This window comes from Mandrillus leucophaeus, unplaced genomic scaffold (genome assembly GCF_000951045.1).
Source record: "Mandrillus leucophaeus isolate KB7577 unplaced genomic scaffold, Mleu.le_1.0 Scaffold101, whole genome shotgun sequence".
Classification (NCBI taxonomy): Eukaryota; Metazoa; Chordata; class Mammalia; order Primates; family Cercopithecidae; genus Mandrillus; species Mandrillus leucophaeus.
This window is the reverse complement of record NW_012098210.1, coordinates 676098-702507: the sequence shown is the minus strand read 5'-3', so window position 1 is coordinate 702507 and position 26410 is coordinate 676098. Positions and strand designations below refer to the sequence as shown.

General features: G+C 48.3%; 2 protein-coding genes across 5 annotated transcripts in view; one reads left to right on the top strand and one right to left on the bottom strand.

The window, feature by feature from the left end:
• Nucleotides 1-281: 281 nt before the first annotated feature.
• Nucleotides 282-26410, bottom strand: part of LOC105536164 — a 67583-nt gene continuing 41454 nt past the window's right edge. The window contains exon 5 of the mRNA XM_011975452.1: nt 282-867. The gene's annotated coding sequence lies outside the window, so the exon portion shown is untranslated. The remainder of the gene's footprint in view (nt 868-26410) is intronic.
• PDYN (prodynorphin) overlaps nt 13858-26410 on the top strand; it is a 22408-nt gene continuing 9855 nt past the window's right edge. Inside the window, exons 1-3 of one of the 4 annotated variants that reach the window (XM_011974437.1) lie at nt 14205-14266; nt 15329-15388; nt 24851-24998. In XM_011974437.1, the coding sequence (XP_011829827.1) occupies nt 24870-24998 (129 nt within the window). In that variant the 5' untranslated portion in view covers nt 14205-14266; nt 15329-15388; nt 24851-24869. Of the gene's footprint in view, nt 14035-14204; nt 14267-15165; nt 15389-21835; nt 22004-24850; nt 24999-26410 lie in introns of those variants that run through there. The other 3 variants (XM_011974446.1, XM_011974421.1, XM_011974442.1) reach the window with 3 other exon arrangements.

The following is a 26410-nucleotide window of genomic DNA, read 5'->3' as shown; positions in this document are numbered from 1 at the left end:
ACTCGATTCAGGCCTTGCAGACAGTCAATGGTAGAGCCACGATTGAATCAAGGTCTGGTTAATTGCAGAGCCTGCTCCCTTGTGATGATCCCAGGTGACTCCTATACTGAGTAAGGCTCCCTGACAAACATCTCCCAAGCTCCCCCATTGCTGCCCTTCAATCTGGAGACCCACTTTGGTCAATCTAGATTTCAATGACTAGGATTTGGTCACAGAAACAGCCTTCGTGACACATTTGATTTACATTCTTTTCAAAGAATTGAAAGACATTCACTCTGCAATCACTTCTTTTCTGACTTTATTTTCCCCTCCACACCCACAGGCAGGAGCCAGATATTTTTGCCAAGCCTGGCAAATCTGCTTCTCTCCCTACATTGCCCCCAGTGCACCAATGCCCACTAGTCCCCTATTAAGTCCAAATCAGGGTTGTGAGAGGGCTGATTCAGCTCCCTCTCCCCACCCCCTGGGAAGAGTTAGGGATGAGCAAATCACTTATTGGAGTAATTCTGGGAGCTGAGGCAGAGCCATGGCTGGAAGCCACCCACTAACAAGAAACCCAGGACATCAATCAGCCAAACTGATTTTTCCGCTGCCGCAGCCATTTAAACAGTTATCTTTGCTCGAGGCTTTATCCAAAGTTACTCAATCAGTGGGTTCCTGGGCGATAAGTCACCGCAGCCTTACTGCACTGTCTCTGTGTCCTAGGGCTGCCTCTTTACTCACTTCTCGAGAGGGGTTGAAGTTCATTTGTTGCACTCTAAAAAGAAGAGCGCCTGCACTGCTTGCGCACATATTCTGGTTATAGCAGGAAGATGAAAAAGGATTTTGAGGTCTGCTGGGATATCAATACACTTCTCCTTTGACGCCCTGCGGAGGCAAGGGAAGGATGTTTTAAATTCATTTTGTAGCGCCCCCTGCTGGTCGCGTTGTCCAGCTGCAACAGATGCAAGATCCAAGCCTTCGAGGGAGCACCTTACAAGCCATTTGTGGAGTGGGGAGGGGAGCCCTTAGCCACACAATCTCCTTTTCCATTTTACATATGGAGAAGTTGAGGCCAGAAAGAAAAACATGATTCCCTCAAGGTTGAATAGTGAGTCAGTGCTATTGTTAGAATCAGCCTCTCCCAAGCTAGCGCCTTTTCTAGGCTCTGAGAGTGCCCAGCGCATAGTTAAGTGGCTCTGCTTGACAGCACAGCATGAAATTCGGAGGTCCTGGATTCAAACCTGAGCTGTGCCACTTAATAGCTGTCATGAGAAGGGAGTTCTCAGAGACCCAGTTTTCTCATCTAGGAAATAGGGGTAAAATTAATCGAGGTAAAATTAAAATGGGTAAAATAGGATTTTGTGAGGATTCATTCATCCACACATTTATTAAAAACCTATTGAGTGTCTACTGTGGGCCATGCACCATGCTGGGTACTTGCGGTATAATGGTGAATAGAACATTGCAGTACCTGTTTTTTGCTTTCTTGTTTGTTTTTAGGGTGGCAGTATAATGAGAGTGTTAGATAACATATGCAAATACACAGCATAAATTCATTTGAGAAGGGCAACATTTTCCCTTTGATTCTCCACTTTCCAAATATCAGGAGGCTTGGGGCCTTGCCCTAGCTGTATCAATTTAGGAATATTGATGACTCGAAGAGATTAAGTTATTTAAAGGTCAAGACCACATAAATCTCTGTATTCTTCAGTATGCCTGCCCCCCGGATGTGCTCAGTAAACATTTGTTTGGTTGCATCAAAGTCCCACGTTCTGGCTTCCTGGACTCCCCGGCTGCAAGCCAATCGCTGTCCGTGGTGCTGAAAACCAAATTCCTGCTCCCGAGCATGAGGCGGCGCAGGTGCTGAGCAGAAAATGGAGCCCAGGGGAAGTGAATAAAGAGAGGAAGAATGAGCCAGCTTTTCACTGACTATTAGTGACATCTTCATTCTGCCGCTCTTGGAATCCAAAGCTGATATTTCTTTTTCCAGATGTCCCCACTTGGCATTTCTTGCTAACTGGAAACACTGGGCAGATAGGTGATGCAGGATGATCATCTCTACAATGGCGGGAGGGAGAGGGTACTGGGAGTCCATAGCCCCATAAAGTCCTATTTTAAAGTGTTCTGAAAAAATGGTGGATTCTTTCTCCAGATTCTTCCTGGGCAAGGAAAAGGCAGCAGTCATCGATGCCTTCTCCAGCTGCTTTCATCCATGTCTGTCACCCAAGAATGTAGGCAGCTCTGAGTCAGAACGGGCTGTGGAAGTTCTGACTCAGATACTCAGATGTATATGGTAGAGTCATATATGTGGTATACAGTAGCCCAAGAGAGATAGGTCTGGGATTAACAGGCTGAAACTGAGTAAGTGTTTCATTTTGACCCACATTTATTTCATGCATTCTATAAATATTTATTGAGTGCTTCCCATGGCCTGGAACTGTTATAGGAGCTACAGCTATACAGTCAAGTACAAGAAAGACAAGATTTCTGGCTTCCTGAAACTTACATTCTAGTGGATGAGAGAAAGAATAAACAAGTACACAAATGTGTAGAATAATTCCAAGCAAGAGGATAGATGATGATAGATAAGGTGTCTTTTAGATAAGGTGATCATGGGAGACCTCTTTGAGGAGGTGTCATTTGAGCACAGATGTGAATGAATTGAGAGAATAAGACATGCAAATATTAAGGGAGGCAGCTTTCCAACTAGAAGCAACAACAAGAGCAAACACCCTGAGATGGGAACAATATGCATATCCAAGGACCAGAAAGGGAGCCAGTGTGAGTGGAGCAGATTAGACATTAGGGGACACGAAGACCAGATCCTGTAGGTCTTGAGGAGGACAAAGCAGGGTGTCTGGAATATGAAAAACACAAAATGACAGTTACTGATGCACCTGCTATCATTTATTGATCACTGAGTATGCAGTAGACACTGTGCTAAGCATTTACATATATTAATTTCATACTTGCATCAACCCTATGAGGAAAGTGAAGTTATTCCTCTATTTCACTGATAAGAAAATTGAAGCCCAGAGAGATTAAGCAACTTGCCAAAGATCACACAGCTAGTCCAGGGCCGAGCCAGGCAGTCTGGCTCTGGAGCCCTTCATTGCTCCTAATCACTGTATTCTATTGATAAAAACATCATTACTCAGAGAGGTAAGTGAATTGCCTAGTTAGTTATACACAGGCCAGAAATGATGGATCAGACTTGAATCCTAGGATTCAGCCCTAGGGTATTTCCACTGCACCACACTGCCTCTTTCTGTGGTAAAGCAGAACAAAGGAGAGAGGCTGTTCTGTGACACCCCCACAGAGGCACGGAGCAATTTTAATGCTGCCAGCGAGCCCCATGGGGACTGTATTTAAATGATGATCTGCACTGTGCGGTTGTCTGATATTCCCTCCCACTCACCTTTCTCAAATGTGAAAACCATGTCACTCCATGCACCCTACCCCAACATGTAAATGCTTTACCAGGGAAGCTGAACTTTTCTGTATGGATTTGGGGTGTTGAGAAAGCTCCCTCCTTAAATGCCATTGTTTCAGGGGCTTGTAAAGATGACTCAGAGAGAGAGAGAGAGAGAGAGAGAGAGAGAGAAGCTGCAATGGAAAATTAATGATCTTATCTGAGATGGGACCCAGGCTGAAGGCTCAGCTTTAGGCTGATAAAGGTCCTTCAGTGAGGGCTCCAAGGAGTCCTGAGTTGTCACTGACCATTTATTTAAAGAGAACTCAGAAGCAAGGCTACCAGCTACTTCCATTCCCCACAACTTTTAATATTCCTGAGTGTGTCACAAAACTGGGAGGGTGTGGAGTGTGCGTGTTGAAGGATGTATTTGCATGAGTGCTACTCTTGTTTCTCTCTGTGTGTGTTTGTCTGTGTGTATTTGGGTGAGGTTGTGCTTCTGTAGGTTTGTGTGTGAATCTGAGTACTAGTGAGGGTCTGTGTATTTGGCCATGCTTGTGTGTGTCTGTTCAAAACCAGGTGTATGTATGTTTGTTTGGTGTGAATCTGTGTATATTGGTCTGTGGGTACTTGTGGGTCTCTGGGTGAGGATCTCTATGAGGGGAGGAATCCTAGATGTTTAGTTAGAAATTGGCAAATGCAGGTGGGCTAGAATAATGGAAGTAGTTACAGTGCGGGTCTTTTGATGCCACTAATGAGGTAGGAGAATAAAAAGCGGTGATGTTACACCACATATAAAACCTTTAAAAAGTTTTCATCTTCAATTCGGGGAGGATCAGTTACTGTTAATAATAATAGCAGTTTATAATTAATAGTAGTATTGTGGAACCAGTCACATCAGCTCCCATTTCAAGAATACCTACTGTATGCTTCATTATATTTAGCATCTGCCATTCTCATGACAACTCTGTGCTTTTCTCTATGTCCATTTCACCAAGGAGGCAACTGGAGCTCAGAGAGGTTGAGTAACTTGCCCAGGGTCACACAGTTAGCAGGAGTGGAGCCCGGAGGAGAACTCAGGCATAATTGACACCAGAGGCTGAGTTTTTTCCCCTCTCCAGACTGCAATTCTTCACCTACACCAGCCACTACCCCAGCTCCAGCCAGACTCCAGCCCCAGAACGTGAAGAAGAGGATGGCAGAGCAGGCACAACACAAAGGGAGAACAAGGTTCTAGGCCCCGCTTGCCCATGGAGTTGTGTGGCCTTAAGACAATAGTCTCCCCTCTGCACCTCCATTTCCTCACCACAGAAGTGAGAATCTGGATTCATTGTCTCCTGCTCTGACAGGGCCACAGGGATGGGGTCTTTGTGGGTGGTCCCTATACCACCTGGGGATTGTTGACCTGAAAAAGGGCCTCTGTGCGGAGACAGAAGAGGAAATTCAAGATCTGTGTCCACCTGGCCTAGGACACTCACTCCTTTCCTTCCCAGTTGTGGGGGATGCACCTGCTTGGGCCTCAGCCCCCATTCCCATCCACGCCCCCTCTTCTCCTTGCTGCACTTTCCTGTATTGCAGAGATAGGAGTTGAAAACTATTTTCCCCAGCCTCCCTTGCAGCTAAAGTTCTCGATGTTGATTATATTCTGTCAATTATCTAGGCTGTATGAGATTTGACTCTGGAATTGAAACAGAGGCCATCTCTCTGCTGCTGTGGCTCTTTCCTCCAGCAAGAGCCATCATGGCAGCATGGAGGGGGGGTTTGCAGCAGCATCTCAGAGTCTGGCCACCCCCATGGGTGTTGAGAGGCAGTTGTGATGATGTCATGGTGGCTCCTCAGCCGCAGCTTCCAGATCCCTGGACCCAAGGGTGACAGTAAGTTCTTGAACTCACTATTTGCAGGGGTGGTCTCCCGTTTGCCTGACTGTCTGATTGCATGCCTGGTTGGTCAGGTAGCATTCTGGGAGTCATTTACGGAGGCCCTGTTGACTCCTCCAGCACCTTTCCTCCCCTAGCACCTTTTAGAGTTCCTTATCCCCTATGTTAAATCAACTTTTGCTTTAAAAAGCCTGGATGATTTCTTTCCGCTGCACAGAACCATTTCTGATCACCATGGAGCACTTCTACTCAGCCTTCAAAACCCAGCCTTGGTCTCCAGCTCCAGGATGACTTCCCATATTGAACAGACTAGCCTGGGTACTTCTGTATATCCATACCTGTATCTCAGCCCTGTCCAGGTGGTGCTGAAATTACTGGAAGTACTGTTTACTTGCTATCATCCCTGCCAGCTTGTGATCCCCAGAGGATAGGAACTGGGTCATCTCAGTCATGTAGCTGAGTGTTTAGCAGAAAACCTGGCCTATAATACACACTCCAGGTGTTTTGTGGAATTAGTACAGAAAAGGACACAATTTGGCCAGGTGTGGTGGCTCATGCCTGTAATCCCAGCACTTTGGGAGGCCAAGGCGGGCGGATCACGAGGTCAGGAGATCGAGACCATCCTGGCTAGCGTGGTGAAGCCCTGTCTCTACTAAAAAAATAAAAAAAAAAAAAAAATTAGCCAGGCATGGTGGCGGGCGCCCATAGTCCCAGCTACTAGGGAGGCTGAGGCAGGAGAATGGCGTGAACCCGGAAGGCGGAGCTTGCAGTGAGCTGAGATTGTGCCAAAAAAAAAAAAAAAAAGAAACAACAAAAAAAGAAAAGGCCACACAATTTGTCAGCTCAATAGGATTTAGGAGAAACTGTAAGATTTATGACTGAGAAAAAAGCAATTTAACTCCCCCTTTGGCAAAAAGAAACTTACCTGGCATACAGAGCTATTATTCGGAGTGAGGTACATTATGGGGCTCATGGGATGATGAGGAGCAGGTCTTAGATGAGGGGTCTTATTTCAGATCAAATACCCAGGATCTCTGGGCAGGTCTATCCTCTTGCTGATGCCCAGGCTGCTGCTGAGGAATTAGGAGCTGGTGGTGTTTGAGAGGTAGCTTGATGAGTGAAAAGAGCCCTGGCTTTTGAGGCAGACAGACTGGGGTTTATATCCCAGCTATAACACATTCTGTGTAATCTCAGACAAGTGACTGAGCCCTCAGCTCAGTTTCCTCATCTACAAAGTGGAGCTAATGATATTTACCTCCTAGAGTTGTTGTGAGGGTTAAATGAGATAGTTTAGGAGATGTGTCTGGCACCAGCAGAGACTTGATGTGTGGAGGCTGTGATTAGATTTTAGTGATTTTTAGATTTTTAGATTTGAGATGTAAGGTTTTTCTCTTTTTTTTTATTTTTGCAGGGGGCTAAAAGCATTCCACATTATTACACAGTGAAATCTAGACCAGGCATCCAGTCCTGCCACTGACCTCTTGTTCGACTGGCAGCAGAGGTCAGGTGCATGTTCCAGACACGTGATCATAAATATTAAGCCTGTAGTCCGGACCTAGAACATAGTAGGTGCTCAGTAAACAGGTGTCCCTCCTTACCATGTGCTGGTCAAATTCTTGTTCAGGTCTTGGTCCCAGAAGGCTAGGAAGGACAGAGGAGCATCATGGGTGGATGTGACAAAGCAGAAAGGGGCACAGACTTTGGAGCTATACAGACCTTGATGTGAGTCCTGACTCTGTCCCTGTCCTGCTGTGCTACTTAGGAAGTCATTTCACCTCTCAGTGTCTCAGTTTCTTCATCTGCAAAGTAGAACTTACAGTGCCTGCCTAACTGGGCTACTGAGAGGTTACTAAAGATCATGTATCCCTGTTCTTAGTGTTCTGCCTGGCGCAGGGTGACTCTCGGTGGATAATAGCATGTATGCATTTGCTGCTTTTGGGTTTCAGCTTGCCTCTGTGAGGTAGTAGTGCAAAGCATGGTCTTTGCAGTCAGAGGAACTTGGGGTCTATTCCACTTATGAGCTGTATGACCTCAGGCAACTGGCCACCTCTCTAAGTTCAGTTTCTTCCTCTGGCAGATGAAGGCAAAAATAGCACCTACCTTGTTGATTTGCTATGAGGATTAAATGAGATAATAATACATAGGGACGAACTAGCAGAGTGATGGGCACCAAGTAGACGGACAATGTCTATTAGCTTAGAGTGTGGAAGTTGTGCTGCCAGCTGAGGCAAAATAGGAGAGAAGGTGAAGTTTTGCCCACTGGGAGTGGGTAGTTTGGTGGATTCCTAATGCTGTTGCAACCATTACCACTATCTACTACCAGAACGTTTTCATCACCCCAAGCAGAAACTCCGGGCCATTTAAGCAATAACTCCCCCCTTCCCCTCCGCCTAGCTCTTGATAAACGTTACTCTTTCTCTCTGAATTTTCCTGTTCTAGGTACCTCATAGAGGTGGAATCGTACAGTATTTGTCCTTTTGCGTCTGGTTTATTTCGCTTAGCGTAATGTTTTCAAGGTTTGCCCAAGCTGTAGCATGATCCGAACTTTGTTCCTTTTTATAACTAAATAATTATTTGTTGTATGTGCATCTGCCGCATGTCGTTTATCTATTCTTCTGTTGATGAACACTCAGATTGTTTTTAACTTTTGCTGATTGTGAATAATGCTGGTATAGGCGGGGCATGGTGATCACACTTGCAATCCTAGCACTTTGGGAGACTGAAGTGGGAGGATCACTTGAGGCCAGGAGTTTGAGACTAGCCTGGGCAACATAATGAGATCCTGTCCCTAAAATAAATAAATAAATAAATAAATAAATAAATAAATAAGCTGGCTTACAGGGAACTGTGATCACATCACTACACTCCAACCTGGGTGATAGAGTGAAACACTGTCTCTAAATTAATGGTGATGATGATGATGATAATGATGCTATAAACTTTGGTGTACAGGTATCTGTTTGAGTCCTTATTTTCAATTATTTTGGGTATATATGTAGGAATGAAACTGCTGGGTCATATGGTAATTCTATGGTTAACATTTTGAGGAACCATCAAAATTTTTTTTCCCATAGCACTGTACCATTTTACATTCCAGTCATAACACATGAAGTTTTCAATGTCTCCATTTCCTTGACATTGGCTCTTTGAGATGCATTAGGAGACCCATCTTTGTTTGGCAAACTCCTATTAATCCTTCAAAATCCACCTCAGAGTTTACCTACTCAGGGATCCCCAGACAGAGTACATCACTGCTGCCTCGTATCTTGCATTGTTTTGCTTTTGCACCCACTCCATGGCGTTTTATGACAACAGCTATCCCTTACTGGACTGTGAGCTTGTTGAGCGTAGGAATCATGTTGGATTTGAATCTGAATCACCAGCACCAGAGCAACAAGAAATGCTCATGAGCCAGATTAAATGATTGAGTAACTTCCCTCCAGATCTCTGAGTTCTCTGTCCACATGGAGAGCCATTGCCAACCTTTTCCAGCCTCCAAACGCGCTTCAGATAAAGTGCTGTGTTGACCTGGCCCTTGGGTCCTGTGTGACTTCTCCATTTCCCATCTTTCACTCTGTGCTCCAGCCACACTGAACCACTTGTTGTTCTCTTAGTCACTAACTCAACGAATGTGTACTGAGCACCCACAATGTGCCAGGCAAGACAAAAGGCCTACCTCCCTAGAGTTTACCCTCCACCAGTGGAAACAGGCAATAATCAGATAAACCAATACATATATTGCATCAGGGAGGGATAATTGCTGTGGAGACTGACAGAGGTAGGTGAGGGATGGAGAGGGACAGAACATAGATTTTGCAGAAGAGACCTGTTTCGGGAAGTGACGTTTAAGCCCAAAACCAGATGCAGTGATGGAAGGAATATGGGGAAAAGTGTGTTCCTCAGAGAAGACACAGCAAGCGCAAAGTCCCCGAAGCAGGAACGTGCTTGGTGTGTTTGAGGAGCAGCAGGGAGGCCAGGGCAACTACAGGAAGTGGGGAGGACAGGAGGTCAGCAGAGAGCAGACCCTCCAAATGAGGCATGTGGACCTTCTTCCAAGTCAGATGAAAACCACTGGATTGTTTTAAGCAGGGGTGAAGTACAATCTGAGTTGCTTTTTTTTTTTTTTTTTTTTTGAGACAAGGTTTCACTCCTTTCACTCAGGCTGGAGTGCAATGGCATGATCTCCGCTCAACTGCAACCTCTGCCTCCCAGGTGCAACCGATTCTCCTGCCTCAGCCTCCCAAGTAGCTGGGATCACAGGCACCTACCACCATCCCTGGCTAGTTTTTGTATTTTTAGTAGAGACAGGATTTCACCATGTTGGCCAAGCTGGTCTTGAACTCCCAACCTCAGGTGATCCACCTGCCTCGGCCTCCCAAAGTGCTGGGATTACAGTAGTATGAGCCACATCACCTGGCCTGAGTTGCATTTAAAAGAATCTCTCTGGCTGCTGAGGAGCGAATACTAGGATGGGTAAGGGCAGAGGCAGGAGCCAGCCATCTAGGAGAGAAGTGACAGCGACTGGGGGCCCAGACAATAGAGCCAGAGGCAGTGAAGATGTGCTGAGGAGGTGTCAGGGCAAGAGAAAGAGGGGAGTCAAGAGTGACTCCCCCACCATCCCACTCAACTCTTCTTGCTTCTAGGCCTTTGCCTGAGCTGTTCCCTCTGCCTGAGATGCCCTTTCTTGCCCTCTGCCTGGAAAACTCCCACCTGTGCCTCAGTCCTCAGTTTCATGCTCACTTTCTCCAGGAAGCCTTCTCCCATCTCCTCAGCAGACTGGCTTGGGAGCCCCTCTTCTGTTCCCACAGTTTTCCAGGCCTCCTAGCCCCTACTTGCCATACTGCTGTGAGTGGCTGTTCCTATATCTGCTCCTCAACCTGGATGGTGAGGACAAAGAGGGCAAAGTTGTGTGTGGTATGTTAAGCCCTAAGGACTCAGCACAGAGAATGGTACATTGGGATGTTTCAATAAAAAGAATAAGAGAGAGAGAGAGAGAGAGAGAGAAAGAGAATGACCACAGCTCCTGACTCCCTCTTGCAGCAGCGAGGCACAAACAAGATGGCTTGGGCAGTGGGAGTGTCTCACGCGCTCGCCCACCCAGCCCCGGTGTGGACATTCACGCTGGACACATTGTAGCATGAAAAGTGATTTGGGAGACTTGATGCTGACCAGAGGACCGGAACTTAATTCCACTGAAGTCCTCCTGAGTGATCCATGTTGCCTGCCGCCACTTTTCCAGGCCGACAGGGGAATAGAGAATGCACACAGAGCTCCGTGCATGAAGCAGAGCGGGGAGCAGAAGCGCAGACGTGGTGCAGCTCATGGCTGGGGTACAAGCCTGGAGTCGGATTGCCTGGGATCAGGCTGTGCTCTGCCACTTTCTAGTTACATGGCTTTGTGCGAGTGACTTAACTTCTTCCAGTCTCTGTTTCCTTCTCTGTAAGGTGGGGGCAGGAATTGCATCTAACGGCAGAATGGCGGGGAGAATCAGGTGTTGATCCGTGTCAAGTGTTTACAATGGGGCCTGGTAGCAGACAGCCCTTCAGAAATGCTGGCTTTGTTTCGTAACTTTTCCATCTTCCACCATGTGCTTCCTGAATCCTACCTAATGGAATGATTTGAGGACTGGTTGTTTTAAGTATTTCCTTTTCTTTATTCTTTGCCTTTTGCCCACCTCGAGATCTGCAGTAGACACTGGTTGTGCATGGAGGATGTGCAGGGAAGGGAGCATGCTAGAGTTTTGGAATGAGCCCTGACGTCTGTATAAAAGGTAGCAGCATCCTCCTGTCTTCAGAAGATGACTCAGGCACTCAGAGAGGTGAAGTATCCATCAGTTGTCACACAGTGAGGAAGCAGTGGCGTCGGGATCTAAGTTCAAGTGAGTCTGGCTGAGCCATGGTACCCACCCCTCAGGCTGCTGCCCACAGGGCCGGCACCATGACTGGTGCATCACTGAGCCCAGGAGAGGGTGAGCTTTATGGCAAGTTTCTCCAAGACTGAGGAGGAAGGCTGCTCCTGGCCTCCTCCTACGTGTGTGTGTGTAAAGGAGGTTGCGGAAGGAAAGGAAAAGCAAATGCAGGAACTATTTGCTCTTGAGGCGACAGTAGACTCAGGGGGTGAAGGATATTAAACATCAATGGCTTGATGAGGATTATCCACGAGTGTCTCTACTTTCACCGCCCCGACTTCCCTCTGGTGAATAACAGTCAGGAGAGGCCCCTGCTCCTCTGCTCTTCCAGTGCCTGCTGACTGCCAGCCATGGGAGCCATTGTACTCCCTCTCTAAGAGTCTCCGTGTATTCGAAGGTTATTGCCAAGAGTTTATAGAGACAGAGATTAGGAGAAGGAGGAAATGAAAAATGAGGATAGAGAGCAGCTGGAGTGAGGCTTTAGCCTTGGGGATGAAGAAGACGTTCACTCTTGGGCTCCCAGATTCCCGGGGTGGCAACAAATAGACTCCACCCGTGTCCTCTGGCACCATGCAAGAAGCCAGCCTGAGATGTGGTCAAGTGCTTGTGGACCCTGTGCACTGGCTATCACACACTGGGCAGGGGCTTGCCCTTAGGGCACCAGGAGTCGCTTGCACCTGCCAGTCAGACCCCTTGTGCTGCCTCGGAAAGAGGAGACAGGGAGGAGAAGGAAAGTGAGGCTGTGGGTCCAGAGGGGAGTATGGCGGGGCTGCAGTGACCTGAGGGATGGGTCTCTGTTCCTCCTCCCTCCCTGGGTGACTGGGGCTCTCTGAACTTCTGCTGCCTTCTCCATCTGAGGACGCATTGTGAGATCTACACCACAGGTTTTCTTGTTGTGAGGATGTGATGGAACGTGGAAATGTCTGAGGCATAGTAAGTGCTCAGCAAACAGCCCCTTCTACCTTCCCCCTTATGTGAGAGTTTAACGAGCCAGGTGCAGGGAGAGGAGGATGACCCGGAGAACCTGCTGCATCAGAGCTGGAGTGATGTGGTTTATCAGGAGTGATGGGAGCAGAACACTCGCTCCGTACCAGCTGCTTTAAGTGCTGTTGACACATCCTCCTTTCACCCTCACAAGAGCTCAAGAGCCCGAGAGCCCCATGATACTGTTGTCCCCATTGTACAGATGAGCAATTAGAGGTTGAAGTTGTCAGCTTGTCTAAGGTCTCCCTGATGGTGAGTGGCAGACCTGAGTCAAATTCACATCTTAAATGTCATTAAGCACAGCCTGTATATGGAGAGGCTGAGTCCCAGAGAAGGAAACTGGCCCCAGCCCTCAGTGTGGGCAGATTCAAACCTGGGGAGAGGCAAGGGACGGGGCAGAAACTTGGAGGACATGTCATCCTGACTGGATTCTAGCTAGATGACTTGCTGTGTGTCTTTAGGCAAGTTTCTCAGCTCTCAAACCTCTGTTTTCTCATCTGCAAGATGGGGATAATATTAACCAACTGACTAGGTCATGAGGATTGAATCTGACGACTCTAGCTAACTGCCTGGTACAGCCAGGTGCCCACAAGATGGGCAGCCCTGCCAGACTTCTGAAATAGTTGTGCCTCCCACCACAAACTGTCTGCTATTGACTGAGAAGAGAAGCATGTTCTCTTCCAAACTCAGAGACCCCTATGTTCTGGAAGATCTTTGTAGCAGTGAGGAGTGCTACCTTCAAGCTGCTACTGGTCCAGGCCAAGGGTATATCTAGGTGGGTCCGTCTCTCACCCAGAGTGTGTGCTGAGGCACATTGCAGCCCATATTTTGAGGGGTTTTTCCTGCTATTCATTTTGTGTTGCCGCCAAAGAAAACTAAACTACAGCTCCTGGCTGTCGGGGAAGAGCTGTGCTTCTGCCAGGGCTAGTGTGCCTGGCACCAGCTCAGGCATGTACCAGAGCTGAATGCTGTTTGCAGGCAAATGTACACACAAAAAGATTCCAGCACACGCGTGCACCAGCCAACACAGAGTTGCCACGGCACACAACACCGGGCCACGCACGTGCCTGCTGACTCGGCTGTCATCTCCCCACTGTCTTCCATGATCAGAAGACTCTCTCAGCCTCTGTCTGTCTCCGTGTCTGTCTGTCTGTGGATCAGTGTGTTCTGAGTCTGACTGTCTTCCCGGTTGGTTTCTTTTTCTCTTGCTCTGTCCCTCTCTCCTTGTGTTTCTACCCATCTCCCTATCTCTGCCACTCTCTGTCTCTGTTTTTCTTTCTCTTTCTCCCCTCCTTTGTAACACTCCGTAGGTCCGACATTGCCTCTTTCTCCATTTCTGATTCTCTCTGTTTTTCTGACTCTCTCTCTCTCTCTCTTTCTTTCTCTAACTCTTCTGTCTCTGTCCTTCCCTGTCTCCTTTTTCTATGACACTCTCCTAGAAACGCATCAAATACTGAAGTGGCCGGATTTCAAGTGACAAACAGCACTACACCCAGAATCCGCCCCCCTCCCCAACACGGCTGCCTTCCTCCTCCACATCCCTGTCACGAAGAGAAGCCTATTGTGTCGGGCCCAGGGAGTTCGAGTTGAAGGGCCTGGGGGTCTGCGCTCTGACTGCTCTCAGCCACTTCCCCATTGGCTCCCAGCAGCCTGTGCTCAGCAAGGGCTGAGCGACAGGGGAGGCTCTCGTCCATAAAAGAGGGGAAGAGGCACCAGAACTGCCATTCGAAGGGGCTTTGGTGGTGTTCACAGCTGCCTATTTAGCACCTCCTCCCAAGCCGGAGTCAGGGAGGCCCCTGAGCCTTGGACCGGCCACCTGCCACCTCCGACCTGCTCAGCCAGAAGCTGCCCAGGGACAAAGCAGAGCACAGGTAATATCCAGAGGGGGCACTGGAATTCTATCTCTTGGTTTTATTTGCTTATTCCTGGTCCTCTGGACCTAGAGATGGTGGGAGCTCGGGCTGGGGATTTTAGGTTTGGGTCTGATTATCTAGCAAAGGAGCAAAGGTAGTTACAGTTAGGAGGCTAGTTCACAAAAGCCAGACCAGTGAGAGACTGCTGTTTGGAATCTCCCTTTCTGCACAGTCCTAGCTTAAACAGGTGGTAAGCTGTCTCCCAAGAGGACCACACTATGGCTTTAGCTCCAGGGTCTCCTTCCCCTTGCAGTCTCCCACACAGCAGTTCCCATGCCTTTCCCAGGATCTGGGGGGAATGGGACACCCTGGGTGGGAGAAGTGAGAGGTTTCACTAATCAGGGTGATTTTAAAGGTCAATGAGTCTCACTGGACTTAGAGAACAAGGGCTTGGGGACATTAATGAGATCTAAGGCTCTGGCATTTATCACATAACATGTACATCAATGTACAGCCAGTTTCGGCCTTTTCATTCTTTTCGGATTGTGTTTAATTGCTGACAGCGTGCTGGTTTGAGTGGCTTCTTTCGATGGAATTTGATACAGGATGAAGTTTGGGGGTGTTTCGTTGGAAGGGAATGGGAAAAGGGAGTGACAACAAGCCAGGAGGCCCAGGCTTAGCAGGCGTTTGCTTGTCAATTTTACTTGGAAAGGACTTGTTGCTCCCCTATTAATTACAGCCAGAGGAGTCCAAGGCCAGGAGGAAGCTCAAAGGGAAAGCCATTTGCTCGCTGGTCCAGAGATCCATGTTCAGAAAGTACCGGGTCTCAAAGTTTGATTCTAGCAAAAAGCTGATGAGCTTCGGGAAAAAAAGAAAAAAAAGAAAGAAAGAAAGAAAAAAAAGCCTGCTGACTACTCCAAGGTTGAAGAGTAAATTCTGCAACTGCTTACTTTTTTCTGGGGATCCAAGAATCCCTCCAAGCTCTACAAACATTACTTAATTAAGTCTCCAGGCTTCCCAGGGGAAACAAGCTCTTTCGATTATTGGATCTGATTTCAGTTCCCCTCCCACAGACTGAAAGTCTTCATTATCATCTTTCTTCCAAGGGTTGCTGAAATACACAAGGCTTGCCTTTCTAATTTGACAGGCATCCCAGTCGAGATCCATTGCAAAGCACTGCAGAGTGTCCATCCTCTTCTGTTCTTTCTCACCCCAGGCCTCACTCCCACCCTGCTGTGGCACCTTCCTTCTCTTTTCCCTTCCTCTCCTCCCCCTAGTCCCACCACACCTTGCCTTTGTTCTATTTTTGCAGGTCATTTATCTCCAGGCTTTGATATCTGCGTGGGGGGAGCTGTTGCAGCAGCCCAAGCCGGTGAGTTATGCTGCCTGGGGGTGGTTTGCGTTCACTGACGGGATCTCAAGCCCACTGCTTTGCCCCAGCTGTGATAGGTGGCAGGCAAATCCTATGTCTCTGTTGGCAGCTGGGAGGGGGATGTCACACTGGTTCCCGAGGCTCTGTGGCAGAAAGCAGCACATTTTAAGGGAGCAGGCAAAGGGATCGGCTCTGGGGCTATATGAGAAATTTGCCATCTTAAAACACGTGGAAGGAGTTAAGGTTTCTTGAAGTAACTCCTGGGAGCCAGGAATTTTCCATCTGTCATCTACACGTGTGTCTCACAACACCTGAAACAGTGCTGGGCTGAAATCCCAGATCCTACCACTCACTTACTGTGTGACTTTGGAACAGTAGCAGTCCCTCCCTGAGTCTCACTTTCCTTACCTGTATGATGAGAATAATAATAATATTCACCTCCTAAGGTTATTGCAAGCCTCCACGGGATACAGCAATATGTCTGGCATTCAGTAGGTGCTCAATAAATACTGATATGACTGCTCAGATTTTCACTGTTGCAAAGTGGTGAGGTTGGACCTTTCTCTCTATCGATTATCATATCGCTGATCATCCCACTCCATCATGCTGTGTGCTATGTCCAGGAAATATGATCTAACATCTAAAATCGTCATCTGCGGGGCTGGTGCTCCTTTCCCCTCCCCATCCCAACAGAAGACTTTTTATTTCATCTGCTGCATCAGGATCATGAAGTCTCTTTTTGATCGATACTCCCTCACTCCCCCTCCCACTACCCACCTCCTTGGGCCATTCCTGCACAATTGTTGTATTTATTAGGTCTCTTCCATCATGGTAAGAGAGATCAATAGTTACTGGTTCGATTTCAATGCATGCCTGAGAAAGTGTGGTTACACAGCTGATTTCTCTCACCGTATTCACTCGTCTCAGCCCGCGATTGTTGGCTAATCTTGCTGGGTCTGACAAAGTGATAAACCTGTTTCACTGAGACAGAGCTGGCCACTGTGGTAGGCAGTAAACATCGGCTGGAGACACCCAGGTAAGCCCAGGATCAGACGCTCGATATGGAGTGAGGTCTGTTAGTGCTTTGAAGCGCAGCCTCATTAGTCCCTCCCAGGCTGGATCCAAACTGATGCTTCTGGCAGGAGGACAATGGCCCAGGTCCATGAGGCACATGGCTTGGCTCAGGGGGCTCCTCCTGGAGTCCATCCAGGTCATCCCACTGGCCAGAGCGGTTGGCCACAAGCTGCAGACATATGCACCGAGGCAATCTGTTGATGCATTGGCTTGAACTGCCATTTGGTCCCTGTCCTATTCCTGGACAATTTGATTTAACTTGACAACGGTTTACTGAGCAGTTATTATGTGGCAGGGTCTCTTGCCCACTGGTCCCTAGGAACAAAGGGCAGACTCAGAGAGCAGCAAGAGGGAGAGAATTGGTGTTTGTGAGTCACACAATAGGTCAGCATCCTGAATCAAAATCTTCTTTCCCTCCCCACTTCTCTCTCTTATTTTGTTCACTTCCCTTCTCTCTTTTTCCTCTTCTTCCCCTCCTCCTCATCCCCTCCCCTTCTATTCCTATTTGTCCTCTCCCCATCTGTATGTCTCATCTTGTGTTTTTTTCCCACATGGTCCTCCACCTCTCTCTGCTTTTTCCTGGTATCTTAGTCTCTTTTTCTGTGTGTGCAGGTCTCACCTCTGCCATTCTTTTGGGCCCATGTCTTTTTCTCTGTGTCTCCGTCTCTAACTCTTTTTATGTCTCTCTCTCTCTCCCTGTGTCCCTTCATCTCCATATCTCTCTAGCTCATCCTCTTTTTGCCTTTCTCCCCATCCCTTAATTGCACCAGAAAACAAAAAGGGTGGCGGTTCCATGCAAGCCTTGCTCTTGAAAAACATTCTTTTAAATATGCAGTGAGTGATCCCACCAGGACCATCGCCTGCAAGGCCGTCTTTCCCTCTGGTCTCTGCACAGCAAATGCAGCTGACCACCAAATGGGACCCTCGTCCAATTCTGTGCTTTGATCTTTGCCAGGCTAAAGGGTGGGTTTACTTTCTGTTCAGAACCCAAGCCTCCTTCTCATTGATCATTCGTCTTCTGTTATGACGCTAACACCTAACAAGGGGCACCACTGTTTCAAGTTCAGGGGCTCCCTTTGCCAACCTCCTGGAGACCCACAAGGGTGAACTTTATACTTTTGAGTGTGGGGTAAAAGTTCCTGAAATGATTTCAACATCAGGAGTGGGAGAGTTTGGGAGGTTATCCGAAAGACAGTTGAGACATATTTAGGCCTCAGGATGGTTTGTGGCATGGAGTCAGCAGACTGACTTTGAAATCTTATTCTGCTGTTTCCTTGCTTCTTGGTCTTGGCCCAGTCTTTTAGATTCTCTGAGCCTCTGTTTTCCCCATCTGGAAATGGAACTCGTAGTTCCCAACCCACTGGATTCTCTTCAAGAGAAGAGAGAAATAATTGAGATAAAGTGGATAGCGAAGAGCTTGTCTCTTCTCAGAGTTACACCCTAAATGGGGAATGCGATGGACTCAGAGTCCCAGCTCTGTCATGTTCTGTGGCCGCGGAGAGGTACTTTATCACTTGGTCCTCACCTTCCCATCCGGATCCCAAGCCTGTAATATGAGCCCCTGCCCCGTAGCGTCCACAGGAGGCAGCTGGAGTGCGCGGTGCTTGGTGCAGAGCAGCGTCTCAGTCTTTGCTGGCTGTTAGGATGGTTGTCATTGCAGGGTCATTGAAACAATGCCATCTCTTTAGTGGGAGTCATGGTTCGGGTGTGGGAGGCTGGAGTTCTGTTTCCATTTCCCTCCTGACTCATGATGTGACCTTAAACAAGTGACTTCATTTCTACCTTTTCCCATTTCCTCTTTCATCAAATAGGGATAATCATATGCGCTAAAGTGCTCACAGAGATAATTGCGATGTTAAATCAAGCCATTATTATTCCGTGCTGGCTTTTTAAATAAAAATGCTTGCGGCTCCTCTGAGCCCTCAGCTGACTACAATATAGAAATGTCATCGAGGAGCCAAGAGGTCAAAAAGATCATTCCCTTTCAAGGAACTTTGGGCCCTGGGTGAAGAGAGCGTCTGCTTTGTGCTGGCCCTTTAAGCGGTGCTGTCTCAGTGCAGGAAGATGATATGCCCCATTCACAGATGAGAAGACTGAGGCTTGTGAGGCTTGTGGAGGAGGTGGTACCAAATGACCGCAGAGCCCATGCCTTTCCCTCTCAAGGGAAAGCAAAATCCCACGGCAAGCCTCCCTAGGTCCTCTCGGTATTTGCCGGGAGAACAGCCCAGGCAACTAGAAAGGGCTCAGGGCTGAGGAACAGGGCCAGTTTCCTCCTGCCTTTTCCATCGGGAAACCTACCTGACCTCCTGGTGAGAGATCCATCCACTAGCAAGACATAAAAAATATTTTATTATTTGAGAATATGTTCACATGCCTGAGGACTCAAGAAAGTTAGCTTAAAACTATTAGAACCATAAAATGTTTATAAAACCAGTGAAAGTACGGTCAGCAAACCTTGTCTGTAAAGGACCAGAGAGTAAATATTTTGGGCTTTCTGGGCCCCACAGTCTCTGTTTCAACAATTAACACGGCTTTTGCAGCATGAAAACAACCACAGACATAGATGCAAACAACGGGGCATGGGTGTTGCATTAGCCAAGGTTCTCCGGGGAGGCAGAACCAACAAGGTGTGCCTATCCACAGAAAGAGATTTACGGAAGGAATTGGCTGATGCAATTAGGGAGGCTGGTGAGTCTGAAGCAACCACTCCTGTTAGGGGAGAATCACCCCACTGCCCCAACAGCCCCTCTTTCCCCTACTGGGCTGTTACAAAGCACCTGAGGTAGCGGCTGAGATAAAGCTTCACAAACTGCCAAGTGCAAAGGACTTTGCTTTGTGCGGCCTCCGGGTCCTCGGCCAAGTCTGTGAAAGAACACCATACAGGCCCTCCATCAGGGTGAGACGCTGACATCACGCCTCCCGCTCACCGAGGGGGCCTGCTTCCTACTTCTCATCCCGGTGATCGACCAAGTTCCTTTCCTCCTTGGCCCATCCCTAAGCAGACATGATAGGCAGGCAGGGCTCTCTCCCAGCTCCATTCCTTGGCAAATCCCCATCAGAAAGGTCGAAATGCTTCCCCCGGGGCCCATCTGACATTGTTCTGTAAAGTATTTATCCTATAAAAGGAAGGAAATAGGATCACCTGTGAAATTGTGAGGGCGAATGTATCTCTACTAGGGTCGTCTTTTAACCCAGAGGGATCTGGACAGGAGCCCAACTCCCCCATTCATGAGTCCAGGTGAACTTAGACGAGCAAGTTCCCCTTTCTCAGCCTCAGTCTGGCCCTCTGTAAAATGGATATTAAAAAAACATGCACCTCTGGGGTTGCTGTGAGGATTGGAGCTAATATGTACAAAGCCGTAATGCACAACCCGGCTCCCAGTAGCCTCCTGAGAATTGGTGACTGTTGCTGGGTTGACAGGATCGTGGATGAAGGGCACTCAGCCCAGACCAACACCCAGCAGGCCCTCTGTCCACGGCAGTGAGTCATGCAGCAGCATTTTTCATTTCTGCAGTGTGCCAAGCTCTTTATGATCTCTCCTTTTTGCCCTCTTCTTTTCCTATCTCCTACAGCTCCAGTAAGACTAGACTGGAGCCTTCATACTCCACTCTCCAAAGCACCTACTATGTGCCAGGTACTTCAAGCATGTGCCAGGTACTTCAAGCACATGCCAGGTGCTTCACATGTGATCATTTATTTAATTCCTATGCCCATGCTCTGAAGCATTATTATTAGCCCCGTTTTGCAGCTGAGAAAACTGAGGCACGGTAAAGCTAAGTCATTTTCCTAAAGTGGTGGTAAGTGGTGGGCTGAGACCTGAGCCCACGTTACTGACCATTTGCTGATCCTGCTTTGGGGTCAGGAAAGCATTTGCGGTCCCACCTCTCCTTTCTCACCAGCTGTGTCCTCGCCACCCCATGCTGCTTCTCCAAGTTAGAGAGGGTAATTCAGGGGCTGCAGACTCACACGTCTGTCAGGTACTCGGCAGTGAGGGAAGTCCCGGGTGGTTCTGCGGGTGGTGATGGGCAGCATGGCTCTTCCTCTGTGACTGTTGCCATATTGAAATACAGGCTCAATGTCCCCAGGCCTTTTGTTTTTTCAAGACAAATTGAAAATTGAGATTTTTTTTTTAAATGTACAATTTCCTAATTTTAAAATATTGCCTGTTTATTTTCATAACTAATTGGTGTGCAGCTCCTGCTCATTCTAGCCCTATATGAAGTACTGGGACACCATTCATTCATTGATTGATTCATTCATCCATCACTCAAACTTCCTTAGTCTGCCAGTCACATTTAGATCAAATGCAAACTCTCCCTTGGCCTGTGAGAGCCGGCATTATCCGTCCTCTGCCCACCTCTTTGCTTTTCAACCCCAGTCTCTCCCCTTACGTCCCTTCATCCACCCTGGCCTCTTTGTCATCCTCAAGCACGACACACTCGCACCTCAGCGACCCCCTCCCCCCACCATGTGCCCATAAGGGACTCAGACAGGTAAGTGGTCATTTCGTGATGAAGCCAGCATAGGAGGCTGTGGGATCTCAAAGGAGGGAACTAATCCAGACATACTTCCTGGAAGAGGCAACTGAGGCTGAGTTTTGAATAATGAATAAGAATTAGCCAGGTCAAAGCATGATGGGAGTGGATGAGTGGCGTGACAGAGATGTTCCTGGCAGAGGAAACCCTGTGTGCAAAGGCTTGGAGGGCGGGGTGCATAGAGCATTTGTTTTGAAATTGCAGGTGGTTTGGTCAAGCCCAGGACGGGCAGAACTCACATCCAATCTGTCTGGGTGCTGTGTACTTGTGTGTACTTGCTGGGATACCTTGGACAGACTATGTGATCTTTCTGTGTCTCCATTTTCTCATCCATGAATGGGGAGAATGTGAGTCCCAGCCTTATGGAGTTGTCATAAGGACCCCCTTCCAATAAGACACATACAGTTCTGAGCACAGGGGCAGGCACGCAGGGAGCACTAGCAAATGTCAGCTGTCGGTATTAGGAGAGCCTGGGGGTGCTGGTGACAGGGACAAGCTTCTTCTGGAAGCCAGAGGACACAGGGCAGAGGTGCAGTCAGATCTGAGTTTCAGAAGGGTCCTCCAGCTGCTATGTGGAAAGTGTTTACGAGGGAAAGATTGGAGGCTACTCCAGAACCAGGTGGAGGTTGAGATGGACCCTGGAGGGAGAAGTTGGAGGCTGGAGATGAGGGGACTGAAGGGGCCTGGGCAGTATACAGCGGTTACGAAGGTAACTCCGGAGCCAGACAGCCTGGTACAAATCCCAACTTTGCCACTTACTCACTGTAGAATCTTGGCAGGCTCTAGAATTTTAACTCAGTTTCCTCATCTGTAAAGTGGGCATGACAATAGCACCGATGCTGTAGAGTTTCTGTGACTATGTGTGAGTTAATCCATGAGAATTGCTCAGAACATCGTGGGTACTTAATTACCATCAGATCAACCAGAATTATCATAAATATAAAGTTAATGGATGAAAGACAAGGATGCCAACACTATTTTTGCCTGAGACAAAGAGATCTTAAAGTGAGTCCCCTACCTTAGCAGCTAAGCTGTGTGGGAAGCCTTCAGCCAGGAGTTAGATGTTGTGGTAGGCACCCCCTCCCCAGTAGGTTAATTCACTGCTGATCTTCTAACAGGCCAGGCCGCCATCGCTGATATCAGAGAAAACATGAGCTGCCTGCTCTATACGGTTCACTGGTGGGGAAACGTAATCCAGTCCGCAGCTGATAGGGCGTGAGAGAAACGCAAGGGGAAGAGAAAGACACAGGATGGACCCAAGTCCGCTTCCCTGACTTTTCCACTGAGCCTCCCTGGTTCAGGGGAGCAGACCTTGCCAGCCTCAAGCAAGGCACATGGAGCTGAGCTTGTGTCTTGAATTGTTGTGTGACCTCAGGAGATTTACTAAGCCTCTCTGAGCACCAGTTTTCTTGTCTATAAAGTGGGGGCTTTATATATAAAGTCCCTTGGATCTCACGGAGGGCGCAGCTGTTAATGAATTGAAATTGCTTAGAAATTGTAGTCATTAAGTGTAGGGGGTCAAACAGAACAGACCTTGCACCCCAGCCTCACTATCGAGGTAGGACATGGGCAATTCACCAGACCAGAAGTGGCCACTTCCCTGAAGGAATAAATGAGGTGATAAATTGAAAAACTTAGCACAGTAGGGGTTTGAGAAATGGTGACTGGGATCACTATTAAGCATGCTCCGGTGGGAGAGCCTACTGCATGCTTTAACACAGAGACCCTGCTTTGGCTACAGCGTGGGGTTCTGGGGCCCGGGGGTGAAAGCTTTGAAACACCCTGAACACCTGAGCAAACAAGGTGGTTTGCAGGGATGGGGAAGTTGGAGGAAAAGAGGACAGCCATTTCTGAGAGTAGATTGTTGGTGTCGGGTTACAAAGACCATGCTGGGCCAAGTGTGAAGCCCCTAACCAGGGTGGGGTGGGTGTCTTAGGGGAACTAGGCACTTCCAGTTGAAAGAACTGTACTGTGCCCTCATAAATCAAATATAAAGGCCCTGAATCTTGATATCTGATTTATAAAGGGCTGACTATGAAACAGACAACCTTTTTTTTTTTTTTTTTTTTTGAGACAGAGTCTCACTGTGTTGCCCAGTCTGGGGTGCAGTGGCACGATCTCTGCTCACTGCAACCTCTACCTCCTGGGTTCAAGTGATTCTCCTGTCTCAGTCTCCTGAGTAGATGGGGCTACAGGTGCGTGTCACTCTTCCCAGCTAATTTTTGTATTTTTAAAGGAGATGGGGTTTCACTATGTTGGCCAGGCTGGTCAGGAACTCCTGACCTCAAGTGATCTGCCTGCCTCAGCCTCCCAAAGTGCTGGGTTTACAGGTGTGAGCCACCATGTCTAGCAAAACAGATAACTTTTAACAGAGTATTTATGAAGCATTAATTCATCTGCCAGGAATTTATTGAGGACCTGTGATGTGCTGACCAGGGTTTTAGGAGCTAGTATACAGCAGAGAGTAAGACAGGGTCCGTGCCCTCAAGGAGCTAACATTCTATTGGGGTGGTGATAACCACAACGTACACACCACCACCAACAACCAAACATCAAATAAGTAGGAGACTATGAGGTGGGAGTGTTCTGATGCAAACAAAGGGTGATGTAAGAGAGAGCCCAAAGAAGCCTCATTAGACACATAGTGATCAGTAAATGCCTCTCTGCCAGTATGACAACTAATTTAATGACAAAGAAGGAGCTAGTGATGTAGAAGTCTGAGGTCAAAATACTGCAGAAGAACAGAAAGTGCAAAGCCCTGAGGTAGGAGCAACCTTGGCATATTTGAGGCACAGAGTGACCACTTCAGAGAAAAAGACAAGACATGGAACCAAAACCTGAAGACTCACATGGACGATTTTCATGGAAGAGGCACACACTGCTGGGAGAATAGAAAGGAGGAACATCTCATCTAGCCTAGGCAATCAGGGAGAGCTGCCTGGAGGAAGTAATATCTAATCCAGGACCTAAATGACAGGTAACAGAAGAGGAGATGAAGGGTTCTCCAGGCAGAGGGAACAGCATGTGCAAAGGCCTGGGGGTGGGTCAGAGCCTGATGCATTCATTAAGGGGATTGCAAGAAGCTGATGTGGTTGAAGCCCAGAGCTGAAGTGTGGGACTGCAGGAATGGGACTGAGGGTACCCTGACATTTAGGCAGAAGGGCCAGGCCTGACCCCACCCAATGGGTCTGTTCACAGAATTGATATTGCCAGGAAGAGCATTTCAGAATGGGAAGGAGGAATCAAAGAAGGAACTGGAGGCAGGCGGGGAGGCCAGCAGGGAGAGGGAGTGAAGGTGGAGCCGTGGCTGAGATCAGTGACAGTACTAGAGTGGGAGAGAAAAATTCTGGAGCTCTCACAAAGCCGAAAGGACTGATGTGGGACAGCCTGGGACACAGGGACAAAGACCTCGGAGAACTCAGAAAAGCATTTAACTAAGTATCTTCTGGCTTGGCAGGTGGCCAAAGTGGGTTTTGAAGTCTGAAAGACCCAGAGCAAGTCGTGGCTTGTCCACTTCCTAGCTGTGTGCAACCACTTCCCTGCTCTGAGCCTCAACTTCCCCATCTGTTGAATGAAACTGGCACACAGCCCACATTGAAGAAGTATTGTGCAGATTGGGAGTGAATGTACAGGAAAGCTCTGGGTATACAGTAGGCGCTCATTCCCTTCCTTGACCCTTGGCTTTGGGCCTCCACTTTACCTCCCTGGGCCTGTTTTCTTGACTGTAGAATGGGAATCAGAATGCTTTGCAGTGCTGTGGGCAGGAGTTAAAGAGATGAATTTGTGGGCTCAGAACACAACCTGCAGAGGGGTGATCACGGATTTCATTATCTTCTCTTTCTTCCTCCCCAGCAGGAATTGCTGAGACAGGATGACCTGGCAGGGGCTGGTGCTGGCTGCCTGCCTCCTCGTGTTCCCCTCTGCCACAGCAGACTGCCTGTCGCGGTGCTCCTTGTGTGCGGTAAAGACCCAGGATGGGCCCAAACCCATCAACCCCCTGGTAGGTTTCAGGCAAGGTTCTTCAATGCCCAGGTCCTGGGGCCTGGGTGAGGGAGCCCAGAGAGGGGAGGTTGCAGGCCTTGGCAGCTGTGTGCTGTCCTGTAGATCCATCCCACCTGTGCAGGGTGGCGGGTGTCCTGCCCTGTAGATGGCCTGGACACCAGGGGCTGCTGTTTTCCATCTCCTATCCCCACTCCAGACCTCACCACCATGGGTTCACTCAGGCCACGACAAGAGACTCAGGTGTCCAGGGAGAGTGATGCCTGGCAACAGGGAGTGTCATTGCTGAGGTGGTGCTGACTTTGGCAGTCAGCAGCCCTAGATTGACTTTTTAGGGCTTCTTATTCCCGGACTGATGAGCACCTCCAAATCTAGACAGTTCCATGAGAGGAGCTGTCTCCACCACCCCTAAATGCAAAGATCTGGCTGACAGAATCAAAGCTTTGACCCCTCTCCTGGGCCTTAGCACCTCTTGGCCCCACCTTGTTGGCTTTGCTTTGAGTTAAGCTCCCCCACGTGTCTCTCCCATGACAGCAGAAAGGCTGGAATAGAGGTACCAAGGGAATGGGGACAGAACACAGACTTTTGATTCTGCCCCTTTCTAGCTCCATGACCTTGGAACCCCCTCTCTAGGTTTCTTCATCTGCAAAATGGAGGTGATTCCATGAGATAGTGAAAGAAGTTATTTATTTATTTACTTTTTCTGAGACAGGGTCTCACTCAGTAGCTCACACTTGAGTGCAGTGGCGCGATGTCGGCTCACTGAAACCTCTGCCTCCCGAATTCAAATGATTCTCCTGCCTCAGCCTCCCGAGTAGCTGGGACTATGGGCACCCACCACCACACCTGGCTAATTTTTGTATTTTTAGTAGAGACAGGGGTTCACCATGTTGGCCAGGCTGGTCTTAGACTCTTGACCTCAAGTGATTTGCCCACCTCGGCCTCCCAAAGTGCTGGGATTACAGGCGTGGGCTATCACACCTGGCCAGAAGTTATTTATTTTGGTTTGTTTGAGACAGAATCTTGCTCTGTTGCCCAGGCTAGAGTGCAGTGGCACTATCACAGCTCACTGCAACCTCCGCCTCCTGGGTTCAAGTGATTCTTGTACATCAGCCTCCCGAGCAGCTGAGACTGCAGGTGCACACCACCACACCCAGCTAATTTTTGTATTTTTAGTAGAGATGGGGTTTTGCCATGTCCACCAGGCTGGTCTCAAACTCCTGGTCTCAAGTGATCCGCCCGCCTTGGTCTCCCAAAGTGCTGGGATTACAGGTGTGAGCCACTGCACCTGGCAAAATAAGTTATTTAATACATAATTCTAGTCACTGAGAGATGCACACAATGGGCCATGCCCAATCTCAAAGAGCACCGTGTTTAAGCATGAAGACTCATGGCATTGGATGGCCTGGGTTC